The following is a 26,114-nucleotide window of genomic DNA, read 5'->3' on the forward strand; positions in this document are numbered from 1 at the left end:
TTAAGCCCTTGTCTGTTGCATCGTTTGAAACTATTTTCTCCCACTCTGTAAGTTGTCTTTTTGTTTTCTTTTTGGTTTCCTTTGCTGTGCAAAAGCTTTTCAGTTTGATGAGGTCCCATTGGTTTATTTTTGCTCTTATTTCTGTTGCCTTCATTCAGGTCTGTTTTCACATATCATCTCTCTTTTTAAGTTTATATGATTTTTATTTTTTCCATATAGTTGATTTACAGTATTCTGTCAATTTCTACCGTATAGCAAAGTGACCCAGTCATACGTATATATATATATATTCTTTTTCTCACATTATCCTCCATCATGTTCCATCACAAGTGACTAGATATAGCTCCCTGTGCTATACAACAGGATCTCACTGCTTATCCACTCCAAATGTAATAATTTGCATCTATTAACCCCAAATTCCAAGTCCATCCCACTCATCCCCCTCCCCCTCAGCAACCACAAGTCTGTTCTCCAAGTCTGTGAGTTTGTTTTCTGTGGAAAAGTTCATCTGCACTGTATATTGGATTTCAGATAGAGGTAATAGCATATGGTATTTGTTTTTCTCTTTCTGACTTACTTCACTTAGTATGAGAGTCTCTAGTTCCACCCATGTTGCTGCAAATGGCATTATTTTGTTCTTTTTTATGGCTAAGTAGTATTCCACTGTATATGTGAACCACATCTTCTTAATCCCAATAGAATGTAAGCTCCATGTGGGCAGAGATTTAGTCTGTTCCTTTAATGTTATATTCCCAATACCTGGAGTACTGACTGTGATACACTAACTGGTGATCAATAAATACTGCCTGAGTGAAGGCTTTCAGATTGGTGTTCTTACTACTTCTTGCTGCCTTACAATTTATTCTCTATTCAGAAGATACCATAATCTTCTTATTGTGGATAAAATCACATCACGTCTCTTTCTAAGCTCTCCAATGACTTCTCACAAGCACTAAGAATCAAATGCAAAACACACTCTTACAAGGTCTTACGGGATCTGGCCCTGCCTCCCCACACACCACTCTTTTTCTCTGCTCACTACATTCCAGTCATACCCACCTACACTGTGTCTACTTCAGGGCCTCAGTCCTTGATGTTCTCTCTGCCTGGAGCACTCATCCTCTAGCCCTCTGAATCGCTGCCTTTATTTTAATTTTTTACTCAAAACTCATCTCAAATGTCAATTCCTTAAGAAAAAAGCCTAATGCCCCATAATCCCTATCAAATTACTGTTTTATTTTCTTTATAGAATGTGTCACATAAAATCATCATTATCATCTGCCAATTTATTGTTATTTATCTGTCTACCATTACATTGTAAGCAATGGAATTCTCATCGTGGCTCAGCGGAAACGAATCTGACTAGTAACCATGAGGACACGGGTTCAATCCCTGGCCTCACTCAGGGAAAGAATCTGGTGTCGCTGTGAGCTGTAGTATAGGTCGCAGACATGGCTTGGATCTGGGGTTGCAATGGCTGTGGCTTAGGCTGGCAGCTACAGCTCAGATTCGACCCCTAGCCTGGGAACCTCCATATGCCACTGGTGCAGCCCTAAAAACAAAAAGACAAAAAAAAAAAAGAATATAAGCTCTAAGATAAGAAAGATCTATGTATCTTGTTCACTGCTCTATACCTGTTACCTAGAATAGCATCTGGCACATAGCAGATGCTCAATAAATATTTATTAAATTAGTGAATGACCAAATAAAAAAATAAAGGAACAAATTAAGCTAAAATGCCTTGACTGCTTAATTACCAGTTTACTCTCAGGAAAAGTTTCAGAATATAATCCCAGAGTGTTCATTAGAGGCTTGGGTTTTCTTTGTTGTTTTTTTTTCCCCCCTTGGCAGAGTATAAAACTATATTTTATTAGGGCAAAGAGCATGAAGATTCCCAAAATATATCTGTCACAGCAGTTAGGCAAGTAGAGTAGTTTTCCATCAGTCCAAGCTTCCACCTCTTACTGGAGTAATTCAGTCTTAATTAAGAAGGCTTACCAAAGCATTTGCAATCTGAGGAGTTCCCGTTGTGGTACAGCAGAAACGAATCCAACTATGAGGTTGCAGGTTCAATCCCTGGCCTCACTCGGTGGGTTGAGGATTCAGTGTTGCTGTAAGCTTGGTGTAGGTTGCAGACGTGGCTCGGATCTGGCGTTGCCGTGGCTGTGGTGTAGGCTGGCGGCAACAGCTCCGATTAGACCCCTGGCCTGGGAACCTCCATATGCCATGGGTGTGGCCCTAAAAAGACAAAAGGCAAAAAAAAAAGTCAAAGCATTTGCAATCTGAAAACCACAGGTAGCTCAATAAACTCATTTGATTCAACTCTGTATCAAATACACCTTCTACAGATTTGCAACTAAGGCTCAACTGGATTTCACTATTTCTTTCCTCCACTAAAAGAGGAGTTCATGAGTATAAATATATCCAAAAAATTGCTAAAGAAAATAAAATATCACAAAACTACCCTACTAATTTATAAAATTAAGCTTTTTTCAAGCACTGTAACCTGAATCAATAGTACAAGTAATATTTCCAGTTAATGTATGGCCTCAAAAAATATTCCTCCATATGTCCCCCTTTTCAGGCAGTTTCCTGAAAAATATATTCCACCAAAACGAAGAAAAAGAAGAGGCAGATTTGGACCCTAAAAAAAAAAAAAAAGATGTAGGGGAGGCCAGTTTTGGGAAGAGGGCCAGGAAAAAAAAAAAGGTAAACAAGAGTTAAGTCTGTTAATGCTGATTTAAATTAGAGCTTTCTCCACTGACATGAAGACAAAGAGGTCTATTCCTAAAGATTATTCTCTTACCTCTAGGGATAGACAGGGAAGAGGGAGAGACACCATAGTAATTTGTCCTACACTTAGGCAAATGGGAGAAGGCAGGGAGCTTTTCCTTCTGCTGCTTCTCAACTGCCTTTAGCTCAAAGTAACATGCCACAGGGACACACTCTGGGGTGGCATACTCTGCTGCCCTTCATCACCCTAGCATGTATGTTGCCTGGTTCAAACTGTATACAACGGCTCTAACTAAATACTGACTTTATAAAAAATGATGACAATATTCAGAGATTGGGAAGGTAGGAGCCAGGATATATAAAGGAGTTAATCTTCATTTTTCATATTAGGACTTCAGTCAGTTGTTAACATGGAAAACTGAAACTAACATTTCAACAAACAGCAGAAGGAACAATCTTTTATAAATATGCAGGTAATTACCAAAACAAAAGTCAAAAATTTTGACAGTGATTACCTCTAGGGAAGAGAAATGAAGACAGGTTGGTACTGGAGGAGGTAGATTTGGGGGTTGTTTGCTTTCCTTTTACGGCTGCACCTGAGGCATTTGGAAATTACCAGGCTAGGGGTCAAATTGGAGCTGCGGTTGAGGCCTATACCAAAGCCACGGCAACACTAGATCTGAGCTGCATCTGTGACCTACAATGCAGCTTGTGGCAAAGCCGGATCCTTAACCGATTGAGTCAGGCCAAGGATCAAACCCACATCCACAACGTCGGGTCCTTAACCTGCTAAGTAAGCCACAATGGGAACTCCAGATTTGGGAGTTTTATAAGCTTTATAGATATATGTGATTGAAAGAAAACGTGCACGTAAAATTTTAATAAAAATGTTTAAAAGAAGAAGAGGATTCAATGGCTTATTTGGATTGTGATATTAAATCACTGTATGATTTTGATTATGACTGAACTATAATGCTAAGCACTGAAGCTTTTAGAAGTACATGAAAGGTTAAAAAAATAAAAAGTATATACTGAGGTTTATTTTAGGGCTAAGTGAATTAACTCAACATGACATATCTAGTCAGGTTAAAATTTTAAAAGATATTTAAATGGTGAGCAATAGCTATCTGTGCATTTTCCTGCCTATATCTCAACCACATTTTCTTCAGTACAACATAATTATTAGCTACCATCCTTTAGTGATTTAAATTTTTTTTTGTTCCATGCAAATTTTCTGCTTTCCTTAAAGTTATAGGCCTTAGTTTTGCTACTTCCATGATCATCTGTTATGCTCTAGCTCCTGTACCAACAATGATCACTTTGGCTCCACCAACTCTAATTAGCAAGGATTGATCACAAGTGCTTTATGGTTCCCTCACCAGAGCTGCAACTTTGGTTGTTCAGCCTCTGGTCCGTGAATTGTTTAGGCTCCTTTCCCTACTCTGGGAAGGCACAGGCCACAATTACACCTAGTGCCTGTGCATTCTCCCTTCCCAAACATATCATGGCTGGTTCTGAACCTTCAAAGCTTAAGAAGTGAACAAAGAAAACAAAATTCTCTTAGCATAACCGAAATGTGGGGTACTCATTCAGCAAATATTTATCTACTGTTTGCTGGGCACTTAAATTTAAAATTAAACTAAAAACCAACCAACCAACCAAAGAATAAATAGCTACCTAACTGACAAAACAGTAATGTGCTAGCTCTGGGAAAGATACCTACAGCAGCCATTTAAGGAAAACGAAATGATAAAGCCGGGAATCTGGTAACAATGAGTAAGATGAAAACTATTTTCGGCACAAATGTGCAAGCTACAGAGTGCTGAAATTCTTTACAGAAACACTGTCACTGAGTGGCCTGAGGACAGAATGGCAAGTCAGGAATGTTTCCATTTTAATCCCATTTCTTCTCACAGAAATGCTCTGAGAGCAATCAATTAATATCTGCCAAGTGCTTAGTGAGAAGCTCAAAGCAGACAGTTTGTCACAAATCAAAGAGCAGGCACAGAGAGTTACAAAAAAAGGTCACTGTCTGAGTAAACATTTAACTAAAATTCAGTGTCTTAAGAAATATTAAAATGAAAGTTTATATCAAACATTAATATGAAAATATATTTTAAAAAATACTTAAGATGAAAAACTGCAACCCAAGTTCTTCAAAAATAAAGAAAACATCACACAACTTACGATATTTTCTGTGAATTTCATCTATTTCCTTTTCTGTTTGGTCCTTCGTAAAAACCATTATCTAAAATAATCCAAAAATTCTTAATTAAAAATTCCAAAAAAGACAAAAACAGAAATTAGTAAACTATAAAACTTTCAAATTTCAAATATCAATGTTTAAAATAGAGGGAAATAATCTCACATCTCTGTTTTATATAGATGTAGGAAGATTAACTCCTGTTTATTTCTCTAGAATATCATAATTAATATACATTTTACTCATTACTTTTCTTCACTAGTAGAAAAATGCAACAGTGATTCCATTAGAATTTATGAAGTATTAACAGTGAATTAAATTTCCTACTTTCAATATTTAATTTTTCATATTCATTACTACAAGTAATACTTAAAACTACAATACTGAAGAGACATTTAGCAGATCATTAATAAGGCAGATCTTGTTTGTCTTCTGTCTTTTCCAAACTAACTTTTCCAAGTCTACCACAAAGGAAATAGAGAAAATGCAGTAATACAAGATTTTGTGTGTTAAATTTCTAGTTCCACTTTTTAAAATCTTACACTCAAGAGATAAGGAATCTACTTATACATTTCATTATAGTCTTTTATCACACAGGTAATGATAAAGCCAATGAAAATCTCATTTTTTCTACTATCTGATTATAAACTTACTTCCCTAAGGTCATTGCTTTCTTTACAAACACATTACCGATGGTCTAGGAAAAAAGTCTACTTGGGAAAGGACACCATGACTCTTTTCTTCTTTGGTATCCTTTCCTCAAGTTTTGGACCACAACACTAGAAGAAGGCAACAGTGAAGAAATTTAGGTCTCTGATTCCCTCAATAAGCTCAAAGGATGCTAATCCTCATAAACTCTCATACTCACTTAACTTCTCCATCATTATAATCATAGAAATGCAGGATGCCAGAGCTAAAACGGGATCTTAGAGACCGCATAGCTCAATCCCTCAGTTTTACAGATGAAGATCCTAAGGGCCACAGAGTTTAGTTAAAGCTTATCAAGTGCAACCACGAGAGAAAGAAGCAATACCAAGGTTATCTGAGGTACAGGCAGGTGCTTTTTCTACAAAACTATAATTCATTAATAAACTCTACTTTGGATTGCACTTTATGCAGGAAGACTGCTAAAATATGATAGAATTTTGTGTTAAAAGTGAGCAGCAAGTAAATCAGAACACTTTAAATGGAAATACGTTCTATTATATTTCCCACTGAACAGATTTAATACTGGTTTCCTTCCATCTGCAGGATATTCAGCTTTTCTTCTCTTCACTTCTACTGAGATATTGAAACAGACCATGAACATACACTTTCATTCAGTTTACTAGCTTCAAGACGCATCCTAGTCTTCTCCATATTTTCAATTTCTTGAACTATTTCAGCAGCTGTTAAAAAAAAGAACATATAGCCAATGTTAATTACATGGGGTGGTTCAATGTACTCTGGTTATATAAACTGTTAACAACGAAGTTAGATGATGCCTATACATGAATTCCCTGTCTCATCTGTGTAATTTTTCTGTAACTCTCAAATTATTTCAAAATAAGGTTAAAAAAATAAGAACACAAGGTTAAAATACTTAGCTTTTACATGCAATCACAGTTTAAAATATGCCCAGAAGAGTACAGCAAAGTCATTTTGCTCTTTCTTTGAGTATACAGGTATAAACAGCAGTCCCAATGGAATACTAAAATTAATTTGTTAGTGCGAATTCTATTCTTAGGAGATACCCACTCAGACTCCAATGTACTAAATGTAGTACAACAGACTGCTTTTCAAAGAGAGACACAGGTCTACAAAGAGCAGAGGACAATGGCTCAACTCTACAACTTCTGAAAGTGGGTGTGGTCACCAATCACATACATCAGAGAGATCTGGAATGAACTCTGCCTCCTATAAATACCTTTGAAGGCCAAAGGCATGAAATCTGCCAATGCTGTCTTTCTGTCTACTAGGTCGACGTATTAAAACTAAAATACATATGGTGTAGGAAAACAACTACACTCTCTTATACTCACTTATATGCACAAAAAAATCCTATGTCTGGAATTTATTTCAAAATAACCCATGAGGAGAGGGCTGTAAATAACAGACAACACATCATTAGGCATGGGCTGACAACTGTTTATGCTGGATAACAGGTAAATGGGGAAAATCATTGTATTCTTCACCGTTCTTCTATATAAACTTAAAATAACCCCTACTAAGAAGTGTTTTACAAAAGCCAGTCTTCGAGAATGCAATTACCTCAATTCAAAGTTTGTTTTTCAAGCATTGAGAGGTACCTCTTGACTCCAGTAGAAAGAATATAAACAATCTCTCTCTCTGAACATGAAAAGCTAGCATAAATTTACTGAATCATGGTGTAACAGGAAAATGAAACACTTTCATTCTATCCAATCCACTAACACAAGCATCATTCAAGATAGAGAACATTTAGCATATTCTTTTCTAAGGTATTAGGGAAACTATTTTAGGATTAGATACAGTAGGTGCTTCAGTCTTTCAGGGAGACTTTGATTCTGTTTATGATGTAAAGAGCTGGATATAGTGTCCATCTCACTCTAAGAACAAGAAAAGGCTAGATAACACATAAAACTAATTTATCTTGAATCTAATACAACTAGTCACAGGGAAACCAAAGAGCCTGAGATCAAATTAAAAGACAAGTGCCTTAGAGGAAAGCGGGGTCATGAGCACTGGCTGACATAAGGAGAAAGACTAGGATCATCCTACCTCTAGGTAAAAAGATTTCAGATTAACATTCTGATGAACTGCAAAAGGTCAAGTGTGAACCACCATGAAAGTATAAAAATCCTGGCAAGCAGAGACACAAGGGGATTCACACTGATTTCAAGGTTATTTTCTATAGACCTTACTGAATATTCTCAAACGTGTCCCCCAAGATCGAGGCCTAGGAAAGGAGAACAGCCCCCACTGTGTGAAGGCACAAAGCCTCATAAGATCTTTAACCCTTAGCAAACAAAAGCATTAAGCCACTGAGGGAAAATTCTAGTCCCCAGAACATACATAAATGGAGAAAGGAAATAAATGAAACTCTCCACTCTGGCAGAAGGGTAAGGGAACTGCCCTGGGCCTAGACCCCTGGAGGACCCTTGCCACTTAGGGAGGTACAAGATTACTGAGAGAGCCCTACTCCTGAGATCCACAATCATAAGACTGCCTAAGACAGAGCTCAACTAGAACAGAGAACAACCCCTTGCTCCTTACCATGGAATGGGGTTGCTCCAAGTGACAAGTAACAGTGAACTGTCACTGAGAGAGAAGTGAGCATGGAAAGAGACTCCATAAAGCACAGGCTCACAGGGAAAATCTAAGAGTAAGTGACAGGGGTACATTTAAAAACAACAACAACAAAAGGACTTCTGGTAACTCTGGCACCCATCTAAGCACAAGTGATATGAAACTGGTGGTCAACTGTGGATAACCACAGCAACAACAAAACCAAACCAAGTCAACCACACACAATAAAAACCTAGCAGAAGAGGAGACAAGTCCATTTTTTAGTCATACATAGTATTTACTCCAGTGTTTAGATTCTCACATACTAAGTCTGGCTTTCAACCAAAATTTACAAGATACATGAGAAAGCAACCAAATAATAACAAAACTAAATTCAGATATCTATCACCCAGATGCTAGAACTACAGACATGGAATTGACTGAATCACATCAACTATGATTAATATGCTAAAATATCTAGTGGAAAAGACAAAAAACATGCATGAAGAGATGGGCATCTCAGGAGAGAGATGAAAACACCAAGAACAAAAGAGAAATGTCAGACAAAAAAAAAAATTAAGAGAGATAACTAAGCTAAGGAAAAAAAATCAGTGAACTTGAAAATGGGGTTGGTGGTATTACCCAAAGTGAAAGAGGAGAACACACACACACACAAACAAAAGACAGAATAAAGCATCTAAGAGCTGTGGGGCAGTATCAAAAAGCCTAATATACATGTAACAGAAATCCTGGAAGAAGAAATAGTTGAAGACCTGATAGCCAGAATTTGCTAAATATAATGAAAGATATTAAACCACAAATGCAAGAAGCTTAAAGAATATCAAGCAGAATAAATAATAAAAAACATAACAAAACAAAAACACACAATATATCTACACATATCACAGGGAGAAAATTTTAAAGCCAGGCAGAAAAGGGGGTATATTACATAAATAAAAGTCAAGCATTACGTCACAGCCTTTTCAAAATCTATTCAAGTCAGAAGGCAGCAGAATGAAGAATTTAAAGTGTGGGGGGGAAAACATTCACCAATCCAGAATTCTATAGCAATGGAAATATTTTTCAAAAGTGAAAGAGAAACAAAGACTTTCTGAGTCAAACAAAAACAGAGAGAATATATTATTAGCAGACTTGTACTATAACAAGTAAAATTCTTCAAGCAGAAGAAACTCATCTCTTAAAGAAGAGTGTTAGAAATGATAACAATGAAGGTAAATATGAAATGTATATATTTTTTATTTTTATTATAAAAATATCATCTGTATAAAGGAAAAATAATAGCAACGCATTGTGTTAACAGCATGACAACAACACAAAGAATTAGGGGTTGGGAGTATACTACTGTAAGATTCTTATACTACAAGCAGAGCAGTATATTCTTTGAAGGCAGACTGTGACTAATTAAAGATGTAGATTACAAACCTTAATGCAAACACTAAAACTTTTTTTTAAAGCACATACCCATGGCATATGGAAGTTCCCAAGCTAGGAGTCAAATGGGAACTGCAGCTACCAGCCCAGGTCACAACCATGGCAACATGAGATCTGAGCCGCATCTGTGACAATGCAGTTTGTAGCAACAATGGATCCTTAACCCAACGAGTGAGACCATGGCTTGAACACACATCCTCATGGACACTCTGTCAGGCTCTTAACTCTGAGCCACAATGGGAACTCCTAAAACTTTTTTAAAAAAGAGGAAAAATAATAAGCTAATAGTAGAAATGAAATATAATTTAAAAAATACTCAATCCAAAAAACAACAAAAAGGGATAAAAGGAACAAACAGAAAACAACTAACAAGATGCTAAGCTTGAAGCCTACTGTATCAACAACTGCACTAAATATAAATGGTCTAAAAGCACTAATAAGAGCCAGAGAATGCAGAATGAATAAAAAAAGAAAAACCAAACAATATACTGCCAAAATAGAACCCATTTTAAATAAAAGACATAGATAGATCCAAAGTAAAGGATGGAAAGAGATGTATCATGTAACTACTAATGAATAGAAACCTGGAGTAGCTATATCAATATGAGGCATGAGACTCCAGAGCAATGAATGTTATCAGGGATAAAGAGGGAAATTATATATCTATAAAAAGGGGTCAATTCACCAAGACTTAACAATTCTTAATGTGCTTGCAGCTATAATAGAAATTAAAAATCGTACATGAACAAGACCTTCTAGTTCTAAACAAGATGGGCTAGATCATTTTTCTTCTCATTTCTCATATTCTTCCCTGCAAAGTTTAACTAAAAACTATGGACATAGCAGACAGTGATAAGAGAACTCTGAAATGTGGAAGGAGGAAAATGGACTGGTTAATAAGGATCTCAGAATCTAAGGAACAACACTGCTAAGTTTCCTAGGTTACTTTATATCTTCTAAATACCCTAGACTGGTCTCTGGTGAAGCTGCAATCCAGAACCACCAACAGGCACAGGGATGGGTAGGGTGGGGTGGGGGGGTGCCAAGAAAAAGCTATCCTAAGCAAAGGACTGTGACAGGGAGAGATGAGAAACATTTTTTATAATATCCAGCTAAACTGCTGATGTTCCCAGCCCCCTGCAATATCATCAGAGGTTAACTGGGGAGTGTGGACTTCCACACCCCCTACCCAGCAGCAGCAGGAAGTCTGAGGCAGGCTTTCTTCTCCTGCCAATACAGTGTCAATGCAAACTCTCCGCTGACTAGAAATCTAGCAAGGAGCCTAGACTTCTATCCCCCTACCCCTGACTCCACCGCCACCCAGCAATAGCAGGTGGCATCCTCACCCTCTCGACTAGTGACTACAGGAAGAGGATCTCAAAGAGAAGAAACCTGGAGGAAAGTATTCTTTACGCCTGCACAGAAAAACCTGGACACACCCCTAGCTGATTCACAGGGGAAACTGTCTAGATTTGACAAAAGCATTGCATTGAGAACTGAACCACAGAACAGAATACCAGATATTCAGAGTGCCCCAAGGTAGCAATTAAATGGCACAGACCAGAATAACACTGCACGGGCTCTGGACACTAAACTGTCATTAGAACCACTTTCCACAAAGATAGGCCAGGATCTGCATCTCAAACCTAAACAGGGTGAATGCTTCCTAAAACAGAATATTTAGGGGCACACTCTTCTAGTCTCTGGATGGGATGCTGCCCAATTTGTGAATCACCTAATAAAGCCAAAAAAAAGAGAGTATTTAAAAAGGATCTAGAGTCTTATACTATTATACTGAAAATGTCCAGGCTATAATAAAAACACTTGCCATAGTAAAAAGCAAGAAAATCACAACTTGAATGAGAAAAGATAACCAAAAGATGTTACCATTAAGATGACTCGGATGTTGGAATTACCTGACAAAAATTTTATAGCTAACATAAAAATGCTGTAACAGGCAATTAGGAATACACTTGAAACAAAAGAAAACAAAACTGCTACTGTATGCACTACTTTTATGACAGTAACTACTCCATTATACAAATACTGTTAGGCTTGAGCCACACAGGGCCCAAACACTGCTATTCCTGACAGTTATATTTGTTATTAATCTATTATAGTTAGAAGGGGAAACTAAGTAACAACAACAAAAATTGGAAACAAAGTGAAGCAAATGAGCTTCACTGTATTATTTCAAATAAGTAACAACCACAATGAAGGGGGAAAGTAACTTATGAACACAGTATATGACCATGTACCCTTAGTCCAGGCAAGGGGGGAGGGGAGAGGGAAGACTCGGGTAGAGAGAAGTGGAAAAAAAAAATCTGAAATTCTTTCTCTGTTTGCAGAGGTGTAGCAGTAGATGTATTACAGAACTGAACAAATTCTGGGAGGGAAGACTGGAGGGAGGGGAAGATTGGGAGGGAAGATACTCCTTGTTGAAAAAGGGAAATACAAATACAAATGAGAAAGATAAAGAAGAACCCTATGGGGTTGTATCAAAAGTAGGGGTACTGGTATGTTCTAATCTGTACATATATATGTAGAACACAGGGACACAGACATGTGTATGTACACACATATCCATGTATGCATAGGTACAAGAATGTATATATTTCCTGAGCTCTATCTGCTGAAAGAAGCAAAGGCACCAGGTAGCAACAAGCATAGCTGGCAGCCATATCTTGGTTTCCTCAAAAAAAGATGCAAAGCTTCTCACGGAAATGGCTGATGCCAGAGCCAGAACAAGGAATCACTACCATGTTATGCTAGTGACTTATGCTGCAGCTTGCAACAAGGGATCCTTAAGCCACTGAGCGAGGCCAGGGACCAAATCCACAACCTCAAAGAGACACAATGAGTCCTTAACCCACTGAGCCACAATGGGAACTCCTTTTTTTTTACCATAGGGGTAAGATTTTAATCAAGTATGGGATATTTAGATGGTATTAAACTGTCTCTGTACAGATTTCTTATTAAGAGTGAGAAGGAAAACTATACATGAAGAAACTGACAAGGTGAACAAATAAGGGGCACAAAGATGTTAAATACTTCTAACTTGATACTCTGAGAAGAACAAAACATCATTTACATAGTATTTTGGCCACGAATGCATAACCCAAATGTAATTATAAGGAACATTAGACGAAGCCAAATGGGAAACATTCTATTTGGGGAAAAAAACCAACAACAACAAAGATTATTCTTTCGAAATGCCAATGCCATAAAGGACAAAGAAAGGTGAGGAACTGTTCCTAACTGAAAGAGACTGAAAGGCTACTATGACTAAATTTAACATTGTGATCATGTACTAGAGGAGAAAAAAAAATCCATAAAGGCCATTATTGGGTCCACCGGTAAAACTGGAATCAAGATGACAGAACTCTTTAACAAAGATGAATTTACTCACACTGAGAACTGTACTGCAATGAAAGAGAATATCCCTTTTCTTAGGAAATATACAATGAAGTATTCAGAAGTCAAGATTACAAACTTCTTCTTAGATGGGTTAGGAAAATATATGTGTACATATATGTATGTATACACAAACACAAATACATTCAGAGAGAGAGAGAAAAACTAATTCATAGACCAAACAGGACAAAATGCTAATAGATGAATCCATGTAAAGGGTGTGTATGTGTTTTTTGGTTTGTTTTTTGTTTTTTTTTCTCTTTTTTGGCCACCCCTTGGCACATGGAGTTCCTAGGCCAGCAATCAGATCCAAACCCCAGTTGCAGCTATGGCAACACAGGATTCCTAACCCACTGTACCAAGCCAGGGATTGAACCTGCGTCCCAGGGCTCCCAAGATGCCGCCAATCCCCTTGCACCACACTGGGTATTCTAGGGTGTATGTGTTGTTTATGATAATATTTCCACTTTCCCATAAGTACAAAATTATTTCCAAATAAAGGTTTTTGTTTTTTTTAAAGAATGCAAAATTAAGACGTTTTCAGACAAATAAAAGCTGAGAGAACTTTCTGTACTACAAGAAACATTAAATGAAGTTTTTTAGGCCAAAAGAATATGACATCAGGTGGAAATCTGGATCTAAGCAAAGAAGTGAAGACTACTACAAATAGTAAATATGTAGGCACACACAGGCTTTCCTTTAAATTTTTTAAATCTTCTTTAAAGGAAAATTGGCAGCTTGAAGCAAAAATGATAACACATTATCTCTAGAAAGACACCTAAGAAGCTGGCAGCAGAGATTGCCTCTGAGAAGGGAATGGAGAGAGACCAGCTGAAAGAAGGGCTGGCTTATCATAGAACACTCTAGGTACCTCTGGAAGGAGTACATTTGCATATCTTACCTATTATCAAAAATGTATTAAAAATTTTTCCCTGTGTTTTATAATCCCTAAGCCACACAAAATTGCTTTATCCAGAGAATAAACATAACTCATTGTTTTATTACTTTACCTGATTTAGGATGCAAAGCATCACACTGGGCATTGTACATGTGTACAAATTCTTGGTGCCTTTTAATGAGCTGTTGTTTATTTCCTTGAACAGATAATCCATGCTGTTTTAGCTTTTTCTTTAAATCTCGATCTGAGAGCAAGTTATATACAGTTTTGGGCAGCAGCTTCCTCTTCTGAACAGAACTGAAAAGGTGAAAAAAAGAAACCACAGAGGGTTATTGTGAATCATCAAATGTTTTTCATATAAAAGAGTAATTCGCCTTCTGACACAATACAAGAGTGACTGGGAGAATCACAGAACCATTAAGATAAAAACTGGAAAGACAAGAAGGATTAAATTTGCAAGAAAAGTCGACAGTATTGGAGTTCCCTGGTGGCTTAGTGGGTTAAGAATCTGGCATTGTCACTGCAGTGTGCAGTGGCTCAGGTCACTGCTGTGGCGCAGGTCTGATTCCTGACTTGGCAACTTTCACATACTGCAGGTATATTCCTCCCACCCCTCAAAAGTTGACAGTACTCATCTGACAGTGATGCCCCTGAAGTGGCAGTGGGACATTCGAATAGGGGAATCTAGGTGGCAGCCAAAATGTACAGAAAGTTAGGTCTTAGAAAGAGGTCAGGCCTAAAGACACAGACTTGGGACTCATACTGAGGCTTGTGGACTAAATGCTATGAGAACTTAGGATCACACTGTGAAATCTCTATAAAAACCAGTTATCTCAGGTGATTAGAGTACAGATGCTATCAAGGATCAGGCTACAGATTTAAGAATATCATCATATAAAGCTTCTTTGCAAACAGTTCTGATGCAGAAGCAAAACTGCTCCCTTAAACCCAAGGCGATTATTTTGCAAAGAGAATTCAGAGAGTTGATGGGTAGGCAGTATTCTTGTGGCATTATCTTCAAAAGAACACAACTGAAAGCAGCAGCAAGAAAAGCAACAGAGTTTTGTTTCTTTCAATTTCCATTAATTATATTGACAAATATGTAAGGTATTCTAAGAAATGCAGTAGCAAAATCACCACCTGGCTCTTCACTGTATTTACATAATGAATACAATAAGCACCAAGCTGCAATCTTAAACTTCACAAAGCCCTGTCTTGTATTCCCTCCAAAAAACCAACTTGGCTGGCACAGCAGTGACCCAAGCTGGATCCTTAACCCTACCATACCACAAGAGAACTTCCAAAAAATCAATTAGTAAACATTTATTACACGGAATATGTAGAAGTCGAACTACCTAAGCACATGAATGACTTGAGACAATCTTATAAACAGGAATTCTTTAGTAAATTTTAATCTATTTACTCTGATTATAGTCTGGTTCTCTGAGTACATCATCTGGCTCAATGTTATCACAATTAGGTGCTTAACAAATATATATTCAAAGTAGTCACTACATTTGCAATCATTTTTAAATGAACTATCAAAACTTCAGGTAAAAAATAATGGGAACTTGAAAGTAATAGATTTATCAAAAACAATATTTTACAAAGGACCTGAATGTAGCTAGTTAGCACAAGGCCATGCTGCTGAAACTTTAGTACATCTCAGAACCACCTAAAAAGCTTATTTAAAATGCAATTCTCGGGGAGTTCCCATCACGGAGCAGTGGTTAATGAATCCAACTAAGAACCACAAGGTTGCGGGTTTGATCCCTGGCCTCACTCAATGGGTTAAGGATCTGGTGCTTGCCCTGAGCTGTGCTGTAGACTGCAGACTCGGCTCAGATCCCACATTGCTGTGGCTCTGGCGTAGGTCGGCAGCTACAACTCTGATTAGACCCCTAGCCTAGGAACCTCCATATGCTGTGGGCGTGGCCCTAAGGGAAAAAAAAATACAGTTCTCAATCACTTTGCCATATCACCCACCAAATTTGACTCAGGTCTTAAGTGGGGACCTAAAATCTCTATTAACAAGGTTCCACAGGGTAAAATCTGATGCAAATGGTCCACAGACTACACTAAAAGATAGTACAGTCAAGTACAGACTGAAAACAACCAAACATTTCTCTATTAACCAACAGCACCATTCCCTGGCTGGGTTATTTCTTTCACACTCTATAAATAAAATCTAAAAGCCAGAAATAACTAACTGCAGAAAGACATACAAACTGTCAACAGATTACATTTTTCTGAAAATTGCTCTTCCTGTAATGACTGATGGGCTATTGGACTCTACAACACTGATGATGGTTAAACAAAATCACAGTAGGTAGCAAGAGCTCAAACATTTTGTAGGAGTTTATACAAGAACATTGTGAGGGACAATTCATTAAGTCTGTGTCACAACATTTATTTTATTAAGGGTAGATGATTAAATTTAAGACTGTGAAATTCTAATGGAAAACTGTACTGCTCACTGGCATTTACAATGAAAAGCACTAGCAGAAAGCAACAATAAAAACATGAAGCCTGAAAAATGTTTCCCCAAAACATGAAAATGACACTGACCTTTCTTTCATGATTTGGTTTAACAGTAAAGCTTTTAAGGGTCCTCAGAACCTGAGGACATCAAAAGGAAGAGTATTCTTTGAATCTACTCTGATATGAATCTACAGAGCTATCATACACATTAAAGCAGGGACCTGTCAGGGTGTTGTGGAGAAAATTTTCTAAATGCCAGAGACTCTTTTATGTGACCAGATCCAGGATGAGGATATAACTAAAGAGAAAGGTGACTCAATGTCTCCCGAGGTGTATCCTTCCAAATTCTAGTTTTGCAAGATTAAGTTAAGAGGACAAAAGAGTTTGGGGGGGGGGGTCAAATAAATATAGGAATTATTAGATAAAACAAAATCCAACAATCATATTTGATGTAGGACTTCTCAGAGCCTTCAGTCCACTAACTTGCACAGTGAATCTTTCCCTGAGAGTATGCATTGCTTCTAAAAGCACTACAGAGCAAATGGCAGGACTTTAGCTTTCCATCGAGCACTTTGGAACCACTAGTGGAACCTGAACTTCATTATTCATGGATGTGTATGTCTTTAGATAAATTGACAGAGCTAAGTATGTTAGAAGAAATATGATGGATGTATCTGGAAAAAGAGAGACCAAGCAGGATTATCAGTGCTGATTCCTTACTGGTCAAGGAGAAAATGCTCAGCTTCCAATCTCCCAACTCATTCTCTAGGAAAAAGCATTTCTAAAGAAGTCATCAGATTCTCACAGCTTATGGGAAATAACCCTCGAGATGATCCAGCTTCATTTATTCCAAATCCCAACTAACTAGGCATCCTAAAAATCTAAATTTTATTCCTGTCAACAAACTTAGCCACTAGGACTGATTGCTGTGCGTGCAAGACTGCACAGGCATCTGATGCCAGGATCCGTCTGTGGAGGAATCTTAGGCCCTATAGGCCACTATGGATAATAGGCAGGGACCAAGGCAGGGGGAGGGTCAGGTGGATCAGCACAGGCCCAGGCCCCTATTTCTACTTTAATGGAACAGGGCCAAGTTTACCTGCTTCACATATTATGGATCACTGTAAGATTTCACTTGAAAAAAAGGTTCTGCTAGGGAAAACAATATCAAGCTAAGAACACAATAATAACTGTTAATTGGTGTCCCCACTGTAAATTAAGAAAGTACCACTGTGCTTTATATGTTACCTTTCGTAAATTTTAACAGCAAGAGTCTGTCCCTTGGAAACTGAACTGAATCCAGATATACTCATAAAAATTAAGTGATACTATTTTATCTTTAACCATAAATATGATAAAGTACTCCTGCCTAACCAGCATGGTTTTTGGAAAAGACTCTTCCAAGTTCTTCAAAATAGACCAAATGGAAGTGCCAATTATTCTGTTCATTCTCACCTCCTAGATAGCATTGGTTTCTTCACTTTCCTTCCTCTCCTTTCCAGATACCTCTGAAATATCACTTATTCTCTCCCCTTCCTTCCTGTTTCAAAAGGGTTCTTTTTGCATGTCAAGGATAGCTTCATTACTGGACTTTTGATCTCTTATACTTTATATCATCTGTTCTCTCCCTGGAGATAGTGGAAGGAAGGAGGCTAAAAGCTTATATAATTTCTATTTGAATAAATAAAATCTTCCTCGATTTTGCTGCTTATTCCTTCCCCAAACCACCATTCCATCTCTCCTCTTTCCTTCATCACCATACTCACCTAATTTGCAACTTCTGCTTCCCTATTATCTTCATTAACCACTGACTCTTTAACACTCTCAATTTAACTTTGATTAAAATGTGATTCCTAGACAACTTGTATGTGTAAAAACAGCAGTCTAGTTTAATAAACTACTGTGACTTAAATGTATAAGAGGCAGAATAATGTGAGTTTAGGTACAAATATTGGGTTGACAACTTACTTATCTTACCTGGGTAACTGGGAGACAATATAGATTACATTTCAAACATACCCTTTTGTATCTTTCAACATCATGTGTGTATGGTAATTAACTATTCAGAAAAAATAAATTTTTGAAAAAGTTAGATTTAAAAAATTTAAACTTCTGAGCTTCCTAAGAACTAACATAAGCTTTGATGTGTTCTATGTTCAGTCTAACCTTGCTTTCTTTAGCCAAGGGTTTTATGGTAGTTCTAAGATTCTAAGAGAAAAAAACAAATCTAAAAAGAATTATTGAATTCTAAGTCATTAATTTCTTGTTCAGTCAAATTTTATTAGCATATAATAAAGTTAATTATATTTGGCAAGGTAGGAGTTGAAGAAAGAATAAAGAATGGACAGGTGGCTAATATTTTATAAAGCAGAAGAAGCAACAGCTAAAGTAGCTCAATGGTTGTGTTTAACTTTCTTACCTTCTGAGGCTTTCTTTCTTCTCTTCACGTGATAAACAGCTGTCTAAGTGCTTATTAATGTGATTTTCTGGAATATTAACCCCACAAACAGGACAATCCACTGTATTTTTCAAAAAGAGAAGAAGATTTCATTATTTATAGAAAAAGCAAAAATAACATAACCTGGCACCTTCTAGCAACTAAGATAAAAAACAGAATCCAATCTTAACACACACTTAAAAAAGTATAAGAGAAAAAGGGCAACAGGAGTGGAACAGACTCCTGATTACTGAATAATGACTATACTGTGGAAAATAATAATAATAATTAGAATCCTAGTTCTGAAGGAAGATACTGCAAAGAAGTCTGGAAATTCTTTTATTAAAAAATGCTTTAGTTAAATCTTTTCCACCAAAGCATGACCAAGCTATAAAACTAATCTTAAGTATTTCCTAGTCTTAGGATCCATTAATGTTTAGCACTGAAGCAATCATAACAACTTGAGTAAGACATACCCAGCTGGAGATGGAAGGTGGGGGAAGGGTATATGCAGCTAAATAAAAATATATATTGGCGTGGGCCAACCACTCTTCAAATTATTAATGGCTACAGATTTGTTAATTTAGCTCTCATTTGTAGCTAAAGACATATTTCATTTTACTGTGCTTCACTTTATTGTGCTTTGCAGATAACGCTTTTCTTTTTTAAACAAATTGAAGGTTTTTGGCAACCCTGTATTGTCTGGTGATGGCCAGCATTTTCTTTTTTAAACTTTAAGTATAGTTGATTTACAATGTTGTGTTAGTTTCTGATGTACAGCACAGTGATTCAGTTATATATAGATTCTTTTTCATATTCTTTTCAATGAGGTTGATTACAGGATATTGAATACAATAGGACCCTGTTGTTTAATATATTTTTAATATAAAAGTTTATTACCTGCTAATCTCAAACTTCTAATTATCCCTCCCTACCCTTTCCCCTTTGGTAACCATAAGTTTGGTTTTCTATGAGTTTGTTTCTGCCATACTTCAGATTTCACATATAAATGATACCATATGGTATTTCTCTTTCTCTTTCCGACTTACTTCACTTAGTATGAGAATCTCTAGGTCCATTCACATTGTCTCAAACGGTATTATTTCATTCTTTTTTTATAGCTGAGTAGTATTCCGTTGTGTGTATAAGTGTGTGTACATATATATATATATCTTCTCTATCCATTCATCTGTGGATGGACATTTAGATTGCTTCCATGTCATGGCTATTGTAAACAGTGCTGCTATGAACACAGGGGTGCATGTAGTTTTCAAATTAGTTTTCTCTAGATACATGCCCAGGAGTGAGACTGCTGGATCATATGGCAACTCTATTTCTAGTTTTTAAAGGAACCTCCATACAGTTTTACATAGCTGGCTACACCAATTTATATTCCCAACAGTGTAGGAGGGTTCCCTTTTCTCCACAACCTCTCCAGCTTTTGTCATTTGTAAATTTTTTAATGATGGCCATTCTGACCAGTGTGAGGTGGTACCTCACTGTAGTTTTGATTTTCACTTCTCTAATAATTAGTGATATTGAGCATCTTTTCATGTGCCTATTGGCCATCTGCATGTCTTTGGAGAAATGTCTACTTAGGTCTTTGGCCCATTTTTTGATTGGTTTGTTTGGGGTTTTTTAAATTAAGTTGTATGAGCTGTTTGTATATTTTGGAAATTAAGTCCTTTTTGGTTGCATAGTTTGCAAATATTTTCTCCCACTCTGCAGGCTGTCGTTTTATTTTGTTTACAGTTTCCTTTGCTATGCAAAAGATTTATAAGTTTGATTAGATCTTTTTTATTTTAGCTTTTATTATTGCCTTGGGAGAATGACCTAAGAAAACATTAATACAATTTATGACAGAGAATGTTTGCCTATGTTCTCTTCTAGGAGTTTTATGGTATCATGTCTTAAATTTAAGTCTTTAAGCCATTTTGAGTTTATCTTTGTGTATGGTGTGAGGAATGGTACTAACTCCATTGATTTACATACAGCTGTCCACCTTTCCCAACACCACCTACAGAAGAGACTGTCTTTTCTCCACTGTATACTCTTGCCTCCTATGTTGAAGATTAGCTAAGACAGTATTTTTAAACAAAAAAAAATTTTTAATTAGGGCATGTACATTTTTTTAGTCATTTTTTCAGTCATAAAGCACACTTAATAGATTATAGTATAGTGTAAACATAACTTTTATATGCACTGGGAAAGAAAAAACCTGTGATATTTGGATATTTGCCTTATTACGGTGGTTTAGAACCAAATCCTTCAAGGTATGCCTGTGCAAATGCAGTGTTAAAAAGTGGAAATATTATTCTCCATCATGTGAGAAAAAGAATGTGTTTGTGTGTGTGTGTGTGTGTGTGTGTGTGTGTGTGACTGGATCATTTTACCGTACAGCAGAAATCAACAGAATATTGTGAATCAACTATAATAGAAAAAATAAAAATCCGAAAGTATAAATAAATAAAAATAAAAAGTGGAAACATGATCACTTGGAAACTGTTTGATGAATTCCAGGGATATGTGGAGGTCTCTAGAGGCCACCATGGATAACAGGCAGGGACCACGTGGAAGGTCAGGTGGAGAAGCACAGCCTCCAGACCCTCCACTTCCACTTTAATGGAGCAGGGCCAATTTTATCTTCTATATGTTATGATTCACTGAGAGATTTCACTTGAAAACAAAGATTTTGCTGCAGGGGGGAAATGTTATCAAGTTAAAAACACTACAGTAAGAACTATCAATTCATTAAAGAAAAAAAAAACTGAGCCAAGATAAGATATGCTAGGAAATACAAGTAAAAAATTCACATATCCACATGAAGTTTTAACACTTGAGTACTAATAAACTAATTTCAACCCAAGTTTAGTAACCACAAAGAGCCCTGCACTGTGTGAGGCACAAACACAGCAAGGATGCCTAATACAAAGCTTCTGCCTGAAAGGTGCTCTGAACTTCACTGGCTAGAAGACACGGAAACAACAGGTTAAACAAGCTGCCCATGTCATCAAAAAGTTAAGCAAACTACACAAAACAGTCCAGAAAACAAGTGCTGTAACACTTCAGTGATATGAGAGACTGATACTGTGTAACATAAGTGAAGAATGCTTAGATCTGAGTAGAGTCTAGAATGGCGGAAAATAGCCAGCAGATACTTTTAGTAAAGTGCCAGGTAGTAAAGATTTCAGGCTTTGGGGGCCAGACAATCTCTGATCACAACCAATAAACTATGCCATGCAGTGTGAAGGCAGTCACAGACAACGGGTAAAGTAATGGGCATGGCTGTGTCCCCAGGAAGCCTTGTTTACTGGTGACAAGCCAAATCTGGCCTGCAGGGTGTAGTTTCCCAATCCCTAAGTGTTTTCCAGGGCTGGAGGGGAGATCAGCTTGGCTAGAACAGAATGACTTTTGAGAAGGAGAAGTGAGAAATAAGGTCGGATAGCTAGGGTAGCAGCCCAGTTGTCTAAGGCTGCAAGTGCCAATCAGAACAGCTTGGAAGTGTTCAAGCACTCATATAATAAGATAAAAAGAGCTCTTTAAGGTCAAACTGGAACTGATATGAAGGATGACGGGGGAAATGAATGAAAAGCTGAAAAACAGAAGCTACTGCCACCCATGAAGCATGAACTAATTAAAACTGCTCCATTTTCCCAGTGACCAGCCTGAATTTCCATTCTGCAAGAGAGGAAGAGTACACACGTGGGAGCACCACCTACTCCCATCTCTGAGGCTGTGACAGGCTGAAATATGGTTTGTCCTTTCCCATTCCTTCCTCCTCAAAACTGCTGCTTATTTTTTCTTACGTCATGTAGGATGAGTGAGAAAATACATGAAAATAATGTCCTACCTTTATTAACTTGTTTCAAGGCTGAGGTAGAGGGTGTCTCAGGAACAATGGCCTCTGAGGAACCTGGAGCTGATTTTTCTACAGAAGGTGGCCCTCCAGTCTTGGCAGAAGAGCTCAGCTCCTTCAGAGGGCTGAATTTGCTTTCATTCTCTTTTATCAACAACTCTGACATGGAACCACCAGTTTCTCTAATCAAGAAATTCTCCATTAACCTGCTCCCTTTCTTTAAAGAATGTCTGAAGCCTACAGGAGTACTTTGTACTTTGACAGCATGGTTCTTTGAAGAGGAGGAAGCAGGGGATACAGGTGGCGACTCTAAGGCAAACTGCAACAGATGATTCCTTGAAGCACAAAAAATAAAAAGGTAATTAAGGCATCAACTTATGGATACATAACAAGTTAGCTGACATAAACTGTCCTCTCAATTAACACTTGTTTCTGTGAAATACTGAATTTACTCCATAATGACAGCCAAAGCAGGGTTTCTTCTAGAATAAAATATAAAGCACTAAATCTGACTTTAAAAGCAGTTAATCTGTCTGTAGAAGAAAATGTAAGGGTTTCACATTCTGGCCATGGAGAATGGCTGGTACAAGACTCTCCAACTATAAATAACTTTAAAATCTGAACAGAACAAATAAAACTGTTTATAATCACAGACTATAATCAACACAAGTCTACAACCCTTGAGAGAGAAAGGAAACATGAGGTGATCCAACATTTCCACAACAATTTCTCTTGAAGATATGTTCTGGGAGCTGGGTATTGAAATGATGTTGAAACAGAGGCTGGTGACCTCACTAGGTAGAGGGAACAGGGATTACAGCTCTGGACAAAGGGTGCTAGGACTGTAGGCCAGGGTGCTGGGCAGGGGATAGCCACAGAAAGGGACCCCCAGAAGTCTGCTTAGAAATGCCCATCAATTCCAGATCATCTCCAGGGCTGCACAAGCATAAGATGAAGCCATGGGAGACAGTGCAGGAAGCAGATGCTGGGAAGCTGAGATTTTCAAGGACAATGCTGGGAAGTTGTTGAATAAAGGAGCTATGATATGGAAATGTTCTATATATTGACTGTGATGACAATTACACAGATTTATGTTTAATAACATTCAATGATCGAAATTCGAACTTACTGTATATATTTCATTACATGTAAATTTTACAAATTTTACCACAGTTTAAAAAAATAAGGAACTACTGAAAATAAAAATAACAATAATTTCAAAAAATTACTGATATACTGATATACTGATGAGAAAGGCTAAAACTAGAAAGACTGGGAATATCAAGTGTTAGAGAGGCTATGGAGCAACTCAAACTCTCTCCTTTGCTGGTGGAAGTGTAATTTATCTTAACCATCTGAAAACTCGCTTTATAAAGATGCCAATAAATTAATGAATGCTTACTCCCTGACCTAGCAATTACACTTCTAGATAGGCAAAAGAAATACATGCCAAAAGACATGTTCACAGCAGCAGTACTTGTAACAGACAAAAACCAGAAACAGACCAGATGTTTATCAATATGGAAATGGGGAAAAATAATCCACATAGTATCATCTGAAATCAAAAGACTCAGAAAAAGAGTAAATATTTATCACTACATTATTTGACCAGATTCCCCTTTCTCTGTTGGCCTGAGGTCAATAAAACCGCTATTAACACTCACACCACCTAGAGGTTTGTTACTTCATTGGGCAGGAATGACACAAAAAGAAAAAAAGCAGTCAATACCTTATTCTGATATACAGTTTTACAGAAATCTACAAAACTCTATTTATATCAAGATATCCAGCTTCATATCATATTTAATTGTAGTCATAATCTGAATGCTTTGACCATTTTAAATATGTCCTGAGACTAACTGGTATATCTAATATTTTAAACATTACTATTAAATATTTTGAAATGAATAATTAGGGTTGAGAGACAGTGAGCAGATGTGCAGAAGATCAAGACTGGCTGTAAGCTGATACATGTGTAAGTTGGGAGGGTCTATACTATTTTCTCTATTTTTGTATATATTTAAACTTTTCCACAATGAGAAGTCTGAAAATAAATAAATAAAAGCTACAGTGGGAGAAAGGTTTAAAAAAAAAAAAAACTAGGATCCTAATATTTGCAAAGAAACAGAAATAAAGTAAAAATACAGAACCACAATCAATAAGTCGCCTCTCCTTCTAGGCTCTGGATTTGGCACAAGAGGTTCTAAGAAAAGCTTTCATCTCATTATAACAAAGTAAAATATACACTTTCCAACTAATGGATAAAACTGTCACTAATAAATTGCATCCACACTACTACAAAGGAATGTCTTTTCAGCTAAGTGTCTACCCTAGAGATAACTTCTTTTTGCTTTTATTTACAATTGAGATGAATTTTTTTCCAATTTGCTCTTTTACTTCAATACAGGCTAGTAAGAGAATGTAGCAGACAGTTGCACCATCACAATAATAAAATTATGCTCCATTTAAAATTGAAATCCATTAACTTCTTCATGTGTCTGCTAATTTCAACAATAGAAATATAAAACAAAAGTGTCTGTCCTCAAGAAGCTTACACTACAGCAAGGGAAGAGAGAACAGACACATACAACATATGCAAAAAGTACTATGAAAATAAAATTAACACATTGAAGCTGTGAATGGGAAAGGGATGAGCTTGCTCCTCTTTACAGGACAGTCTCAGAAGCCATCACTAAGGAGATGACCTATGGAAAACAGTCTGAAGAAAGTGAAGGTTTAAGCCATACCTATCTCTGGGGAAACAATGTTTCACTTGGAAATAACAATAAGTAGGAGCTCCCTTTACGGCTCAGTGGAAACAACCCTACTAGTATCCATGAGGATGCCTGTTCTATCCCTGGCCCTGTTCAGTGGGTTAAGGATCCAACGTGGCTGTCTGTGACCTACACCACAGCTCGGATCTGGCATTGCTGTGGCTGTAGTGTAGGCTGGCAGCTGAAGCTCTGATGCAACCCCTAGCCTGCGAACCTCCATATGCCACAGGTGTGGCCCTAAAAAGCAAACAAAAAACAAAATAAATAACAGTAAGTACAAAGAGGTCAGAGTATGATTAACATGTTTGAGGAGTTCCCATGGTGGCTCAGTGGTTAATGAATCCAACTAGGAACCATGAGGTTGCGGGTTCGATTCCTGGCCTTGCTCAGTGGGTTAACGATCCAGTGTTGCCGTGAGCTGTGGTGTAGGTTGCAGACACGGCTCGGATCCTGCATTGCTGTGGCTCTGGCATAGGCTGGCGGCTACAGCTCCGATCCGACCCCTAGCCTGGGAACCTCCATATGCCATGGGAGCGGCCCTAGAAAAGACAAAAAGACCAAAAAAAACACAAAAACAAAAAAAACAAAAAACACGTTTGAGAAGCAGGGAGAAGGCCAGT

The 26,114-nt window shown here is 37.3% G+C and overlaps 1 protein-coding gene across 2 annotated transcripts in view; it reads right to left on the reverse strand.

The window, feature by feature from the left end:
* The window catches only part of RAD18 (RAD18 E3 ubiquitin protein ligase), a 106,116-nt gene that overhangs the window by 54,645 nt on the left and 25,357 nt on the right, over positions 1-26,114 (reverse strand). For both annotated transcript variants that reach the window (XM_047779720.1, XM_047779712.1), the window contains exons 5-9: positions 22,715-23,055; positions 18,847-18,946; positions 14,059-14,243; positions 6,248-6,324; positions 4,921-4,981 (exon numbers count right to left, since the gene is read on the reverse strand). In XM_047779720.1, the coding sequence (XP_047635676.1) occupies positions 4,921-4,981; positions 6,248-6,324; positions 14,059-14,243; positions 18,847-18,946; positions 22,715-23,055 (764 nt within the window). The remainder of the gene's footprint in view (positions 1-4,920; positions 4,982-6,247; positions 6,325-14,058; positions 14,244-18,846; positions 18,947-22,714; positions 23,056-26,114) is intronic.

This window comes from Phacochoerus africanus, chromosome 1, assembly GCF_016906955.1.
Source record: "Phacochoerus africanus isolate WHEZ1 chromosome 1, ROS_Pafr_v1, whole genome shotgun sequence".
Lineage (NCBI taxonomy): Eukaryota > Metazoa > Chordata > Mammalia > Artiodactyla > Suidae > Phacochoerus > Phacochoerus africanus.